The sequence below is a fragment of the Palaemon carinicauda genome, chromosome 26 (assembly GCF_036898095.1).
Source record: "Palaemon carinicauda isolate YSFRI2023 chromosome 26, ASM3689809v2, whole genome shotgun sequence".
NCBI classification, from domain to species: domain Eukaryota; kingdom Metazoa; phylum Arthropoda; class Malacostraca; order Decapoda; family Palaemonidae; genus Palaemon; species Palaemon carinicauda.
Genome location: NC_090750.1, coordinates 98,032,913 through 98,040,447, shown reverse-complemented (window position 1 = coordinate 98,040,447; position 7,535 = coordinate 98,032,913). Strand labels below are relative to the sequence as shown.

The 7,535-nt window shown below is 37.2% G+C and overlaps 1 protein-coding gene across 1 annotated transcript in view; it reads left to right on the top strand.

The window, feature by feature from the left end:
* The first annotated feature begins 299 nt into the window (after positions 1-299).
* Positions 300-7,535, top strand: part of LOC137620341 (U-scoloptoxin(11)-Sm5a-like) — a 108,858-nt gene continuing 101,622 nt past the window's right edge. The window contains exon 1 of the mRNA XM_068350577.1: positions 300-926. Within this exon, the coding sequence (XP_068206678.1) occupies positions 792-926 (135 nt within the window). The 5' untranslated portion in view covers positions 300-791. The remainder of the gene's footprint in view (positions 927-7,535) is intronic.

Below are 7,535 nucleotides of genomic sequence, written 5' to 3'. Positions count from 1 at the left end.
ATTTTTATTTTTCCTTGTTTCCTTTCCTCACTGGGCTATTTCCCCTGTTGGGGCTTGGCTTATAGTATTCTGCTTTTCCAACTAGGGTTGTAGCTTAGCAATCAATAATAATAATAATGATAATAATACTGTGCATGTGAGGCGTGGGTGGAGTGGGCGGGAGCGGTGGAGAGTAGGGCGGGGAGCGCTAGAGAATAGGGCGGGGATAGCGCTTGCGTGGTTGGCGAGGTGGGCGGTTATCCCTTAGGCACAACTTATAAAACAGTTGGGTTCGGCAGGGAAGAGCCCATACAGTCCCGATAAGTCAAGCTGCGTCGACCAAACCCATCATCATCACCCTTTTCATCTGCCGACTCTTTCTATCTCTCGATCCGTCGTGACGGTCACCAGACTGTTCCGAGGCCGTGGACAACACATACATATGCAAACTTACGCAGACGCGCGCACATAAACACCTTTTCTCGTTCCAACTCGTGTTTTTATCGCTGGAACTTCAACTAAATCAGTAACGTAATTAAAAGAGGCAGATAACCCCCGAATAACAACTTTTTTTCCTTACTTTCTCCATTGGGTCTCGCGACAGAATTTCCCTGCCTGCAACCACGAGAGAGAGGAAGAGAGAGAGAGAGAGAAAACATTTTTTGTTCTTTGGAAATCGTGAGGTGAAGTCACCATGGACAACGTCATCTTTACCGCCTACTAAAAACTTGTGTCACGGACTTGTGGGAACGTCGACTTTGTCACGTGATCGGCTTAAAGTCTGAGGGAGGGTAGCCTGCTAGGTATAAGCCATGGCTTTCACTAGGGGCATGAGCGTGGGCATTAGGGCCACGCTGGCGACGCTCCTCATGATACCCATGGCACTGGGCACTCCATTGGTAACTGGCAATGTTGCGACCAACGAGCTGATAGAGCCTGCAGTACAGGTGAGATTTTGGGATTCATGAAATCTCATTGTTTGCCTGTGTCATTTTGTGTAAACAAAAATTGTCGTGCTTCAAACCTGTGGGATATGTATCTCGTGGGTATGGTTATCTTTTTTCTGTTTCTTAATTATTTCTACGACGAAGATTCATTTAAATATTGGGCCCTTCTGTAATTCACTTTTTATGATATATGATTTTCTTTGACGATGCAAAACTAATATAGAATGATGCCCTATAACTCATTTCAATGGCTCTGAAGACCTTCTCAGCCTCAAAGGCCTTCAAAACGCCCTTGACTTACAGTCACTGCCCATTTTGGTAGTTTAGCATCATTTATCAGATTTTTTAATGTACAAGTACGGTTTTGTAGCATTCAGGTTTCAATCTTTCTATCTTTTAATAAGACTTAGGACTTGACACATTATTTAAGAACACACACACATGTATATATGTATATGTACATATATATATATCTATATATATATATATATATATATATATATATATATATATATATATATATATATATATATATATATTATATAATGTGTGTGTGCACACACACACACAGAGAGAGAGAGAGAGAGAGAGAGAGAGAGAGAGAGAGAGAGAGAGAGAGAGAGAGAGAGAGAGACTTCTATGTTTAGTCAACAGAGAAATGTCTTCAGGTCAGTACGTGATTTTCTGCCGTGGTCACAAATATCTCAGGACTTTGAGAGCAAGAGAGCTTACAACGATTCTCTTCACATAGTAATTACACACACACACACACACACACACACAGAGAGAGAGAGAGAGAGAGAGAGAGAGAGAGAGAGAGAGAGAGAGAGAGAGAGAGAGAGAGAGAAACTTCTATGTTTAGTCAACAGAGAAATGTCTTCAGGTCAGTACGTGATTTTCTGCCGTGGTCACAAATATCTTAGGACTTTGAGAGCAAGAGAGCTTACAACGATTCTCTTCACATAGTAATTACGAAAGAGGATGCGATACAATAGCAACTGACTTTCATCTAATCAATAAGTTAGCAAAACATACTATTTATTATAGTGGTGGAAAACTTGCTATATATTTTGATTTTAAGGGGAGCGAAACAATTTTCAACTAGTAGAAATTCTAAGCATGGTTTTTTTGTAGCTTTACACATTATGGAAAAAACATCCATCTTTTCTAATAAATCTAAATCAGCGTGGTAATGTATTATTATTATTATTATTATTATTATTATTATTATTATTATTATTATTATTACTATCCAAGCTACAACCCTAGTTGGAAAAGCAAGATGCTATAAGCCCAGGGGCTCCAACAGGGAAAAATAGCCCAGTGAGGAAAGGAAATAAGGAAATAAATAAATGAAGAGAACAAATTAACAATAAATCGTTTTAAAATAAGTAACAACGTCAAAACTGACATGTCATATATAGACTATTAACAACATCAAAAACAAATATATCATAAATAAACTATAAAAAGGCTCATGTCCGTCTGGTCAACAAAAAAGCATTTGCTCCAACTTTGAACTTTTGAAGTTCTACTGATTCAACCACCCGATTAGGAAGATCATTCCACAACTTCGTGCATAGTCAGATCATTAGCACGAAATGTACCAGATCCAATCTGTTTTGCATGTTTATTATTGGTCTATCAAAAACATTGAAGACGCAGAGGTATAATTCAGGTTCTTTGAAAATGATGAACCAATTAGATTTTCCATAAATGACATTGATGGTATAGCTGAGAATTTAAACCATGCTACCATCCTTTACATCTAGAACTTCCCGGATACCTCCATCCTGTTCGTAATATTACCCATGCAATTAATTCTAATACTTAGGCCTTCTCCATCATGAGGTTCAGTACTACACACTATTCTAGAAGTTATACTAGGCATGCAGTTGATTCTAACAGTCAGGCCTTCTCCATCATGAGGTTCAGTACTACACACTATCCAAGAAGTTATACTAGGTATGCAGTTAATTCTAACAGTCAGGCCTTCTCCATCATGAGGTTCAGTACTACACACTATCCTAGAAGTTATACTAGGTATGCAGTTAATTCTAACAGTCAGGCCTTCTCCATCATGAGGTTCAGTACTACACACTATCCTAGAAGTTATACTAGGTATGCAGTTAATTCTAACAGTCAAGCCTTCTCCATCATGAGGTTCAGTACTACACACTATTCTAGAAGTTATACTAGGTATGCAGTTAATTCTAACAGTCAGGCCTTCTCCATCATGAGGTTCAGTACTACACACTTTTCTAGAAGTTATACTAGGTATGCAGTTAATTCTAACAGTCAAGCCTTCTCCATCATGAGGTTCAGTACTACACACTATTCTAGAAGTTATACTAGGTATGCAGTTAATTCTAACAGTCAGGCCTTCTCCATCATGAGGTTCAGTACTACACACTATTCTAGAAGTTATACTAGGTATGCAGTTAATTCTAATAGCCAGGCCTTCTCCATCACGAGGTTCAATACTACACACTATTCTAGAAGTTATACTAGGTATGCAGTTAATTCTAACAGTCTGGCCTTCTCCATCATGAGGTTCAGTACTACACACTATCCTAGAAGTTATACTAGGTATGCAGTTAATTCTAACAGTCAAGCCTTCTCCATCATGAGGTTCAGTACTACACACTATTCTAGAAGTTATACTAGGTATGCAGTTAATTCTAACAGTCAGGCCTTCTCCATCATGAGGTTCAGTACTACACACTATTCTAGAAGTTATACTAGGTATGCAGTTAATTCTAATAGCCAGGCCTTCTCCATCACGAGGTTCAATACTACACACTATTCTAGAAGTTATACTAGGTATGCAGTTAATTCTAACAGTCTGGCCTTCTCCATCATGAGGTTCAGTACTACACACTATTCTAGAAGTTATACTAGGTATGCAGTTAATTCTAACAGTCAGGCCTTCTCCATCATGAGGTTCAGTACTACACACTATTCTAGAAGTTATACTAGGTATGCAGTTAATTCTAACAGTCAGGCCTTCTCCATCATGAGGCTCAATACTGCACAGTATGCAGTTAATTCTAATAGCCAGGCCTTCTCCATCACGAGGTTCAATACTACACACTATTCTAGAAGTTATACTAGGTATGCAGTTAATTCTAACAGTCTGGCCTTCTCCATCATGAGGTTCATTACTACACACTATTCTAGAAGTTATACTAGGTATGCAGTTAATTCTAACAGTCAGGCCTTCTCCATCATGAGGTTCAGTACTACACACTATCCAAGAAGTTATACTAGGTATGCAGTTAATTCTAACAGTCTGGCCTTCTCCATCATGAGGTTCAGTACTGCACACTATCCTAGAAGTTATACTAGGTATGCAGTTAATTCTAACAGTCAAGCCTTCTCCATCATGAGGTTCAGTACTACACACTATTCTAGAAGTTATACTAGGTATGCAGTTAATTCTAACAGTCAGGCCTTCTCCATCATGAGGTTCAGTACTACACACTATTCTAGAAGTTATACTAGGTATGCAGTTAATTCTAATAGCCAGGCCTTCTCCATCATGAGGCTCAATACTACACACTATTCTAGAAGTTATACTAGGTATGCAGTTAATTCTAACAGTCAGGCCTTCTCCATCATGAGGTTCAGTACTACACACTATTCTAGAAGTTATACTAGGTATGCAGTTAATTCTAACAGTCAGGCCTTCTCCATCATGAGGCTCAATACTGCACAGTATGCAGTTAATTCTAATAGCCAGGCCTTCTCCATCACGAGGTTCAATACTACACACTATTCTAGAAGTTATACTAGGTATGCAGTTAATTCTAACAGTCTGGCCTTCTCCATCATGAGGTTCATTACTACACACTATTCTAGAAGTTATACTAGGTATGCAGTTAATTCTAACAGTCAGGCCTTTCCATCATGAGGTTCAGTACTACACACTTTTCTAGAAGTTATACTAGGTATGCAGTTAATTCTAACAGTCAGGCCTTCTCCATCATGAGGCTCAATACTGCACACTATTCTAGAAGTTATACTAGGTATGCAGTTAATTCTAACAGTCAGGCCTTCTCCATTATGAGGCTCAATACTCCACAGTATTCTAGAAGTTATACTTGGTATGCAGTTAATTCTAATAGTCAGGCCTTCTCCATCATGAGGCTCAATACTACACAGTATTCTAGAAGTTTTATTCCAGCTGTGACCAAGTTGTGGAATGATCTTCCTAATCGGGTAGTTGAATCTGTAGAACTTCAAAAGTTCAAACTCGCAGCAAATGTTTTTATGTTGAACAGGCTTACATAAGTCCTTTTATATTTTATATATCATATCTCTGTTTTAACGTTGTTAGTATATTTTAGATATCTTATTTTTTCATTACTTCTTATAACAGCAATCTATTTACTGATTTCCTTTACCCACTGGGCTATTTTTCCCTGTTGGAGCCTTTGGGATTATAGCGTCTTGCTTTTCCAACTAGAGATGTAGCTTAGCAAGTAATAATAATAATAATAATAATAATAATAATAATAATAATAATAATAATAATAATAGTAATAATAATAATAATAATCATCATCATCATCTTGCTAGTGTTATGAAATTGATTACATTTAAACAATTGAAATCTAATGAAAACAAAATTGAGTCTATGATGGTTGGAAAGAAAAGAAAAATTTAAGAAACCTTTGTGTCCACCAAACAACTATTGTAATGAGGAAAATTTGGTCCCACTATCTGTGGTAGCAGACTGCCACGGGCTGCGTAAGCAAGAGCCCGTGTCTAGTCAAAAGGACTAGGCAATCTAAGAAGAAGAAGAAGCAGACTGCAATTTGTCCCTCAGTGCTCAAATAAATCATTCAGTAAGACTCACTACAGATATAATCTCTGAAACATTTCTTTTGTAGATAAATATGTGGATGAATATTCTGTTCCGAAACTTGTAATTAACTGTTATTAGCGAAATTAATTGCTGCAATTATGTCAATTAGAGCTTAGCCAAAATATAATTAATGAAGTTACAAAACATAATAAGATTGACGAAAGCTGTTCCACCAGAAAAAGGATCACCTTAGTTATGACTGAACTACAATGGCTGTCTGATAAGGCTAGAATAAACGTTAAGATAAGAGCAATTACTTATTAAGGTATCAGAAATGAATGTCAAATCATGTGTAAGAATTGGTACTAGGTAGGCCTGGGCACCAGCCACCCGTTGAGATACTAACGCTAGAGAGTTATGGGGTCCTTTGACTAGCTAGACAATACGACATTGGATCTTTCTCTAGGTTTCGGTTCACTTTCCCTTCGCCTACATATACACCGGCTAGTCTGGCCTATTCTTTACATGTTCTCCTCTGTCCTCATACACCTGACAATACTGAGATTCCAAACAATTCTTCTTCACCCAAGGGGTCAACTACTGCAATGTAATTGTACAGAGGCTACTTTCATCTTGGCAAGGGTAGAAGAGACTTTAGCTATGGTAAGCAGCTTTTCTAGGAGAAAATATTGGTTAGTACCAAAGCCTCTGTACCATGGTTTCCCACTGTCTTGGGTTAGAGTTCTCTGGCTTGTGGGTACACTCGGGCACCCTATTATATCTCATTTCTTTTCCAATGTTTTGTTAAGGTTTGTTATAGTTTACATAGGAAATATTTATCTTAATATTGTTACTGTTCTTAAAATATTCTATTTTCCTTGTTTCCTTTCCTCACTGGGCAATTTTCCCTGTTGAGGCCACTGGGCTTATAGCATGCTGCTTTTCCAACTAGGTTTGTAGCTTAGTTAATAATAATAATAATAATAATAATAATAATAATAATAATAATAATAATAATAATAATTGCTACACTTCGTGCAGCCAACAAATCCCTACTTACGGAATGTGTCAAGTTATTGGAACCAAGATGCACCTTGACTGTGGGTTAGACAGCTTTTAAGTATAAGACCCCAAGATTGTACAATGAGTTCCCACTTGACACCTTAAGGACTGATGATACAAAGGCTTTCAAGAAGATGAAGACTTGTTTTAGTGCACATATGCGTTTTTAATAAAACAGTGAAGAAAAACAAGACAGAATAAACTGTTTGCCCTTAATATACAATATCAATTGTCTTGAGTATTTATGATTATCATTTTGTTCACTTTCAGATGGAATTACTTTTTTTTTTTTGAAAAGTTCTTGAGGTTATTATTATTATTATTATTATTATTATTATTATTATTATTATTATTATTATTATTATTATTACTTGCTAAGCTACAACCCTAGTTGGAAAAGCAGGATGCTATAAACCCAAGGGTTCCAACAGGGAAAATAGCCCAGTGATGAAAGGAAACAAGGGAAAATAGAATATTTTAAGAACAGTAACAACATCAAAATAAAAATTTCCTATATACTCTATAAAAACTTTAACAAAACAAGAGAAAGCGATATAAGATAGAACAGTGTGCCCGAGTGTGCCCTCAAGCAAGAGAACTCTAACCCAAGACAGTGGAAGACCATGGTACAGAGGTTATGGCACTACCCAAGACTAGAGAACAATGGTTTGATTTTGGAGTGTCTTTCTCCTAGAAGAGTTGCTTACCATAGCTAAAGAGTCTCTTCTACCCTTACC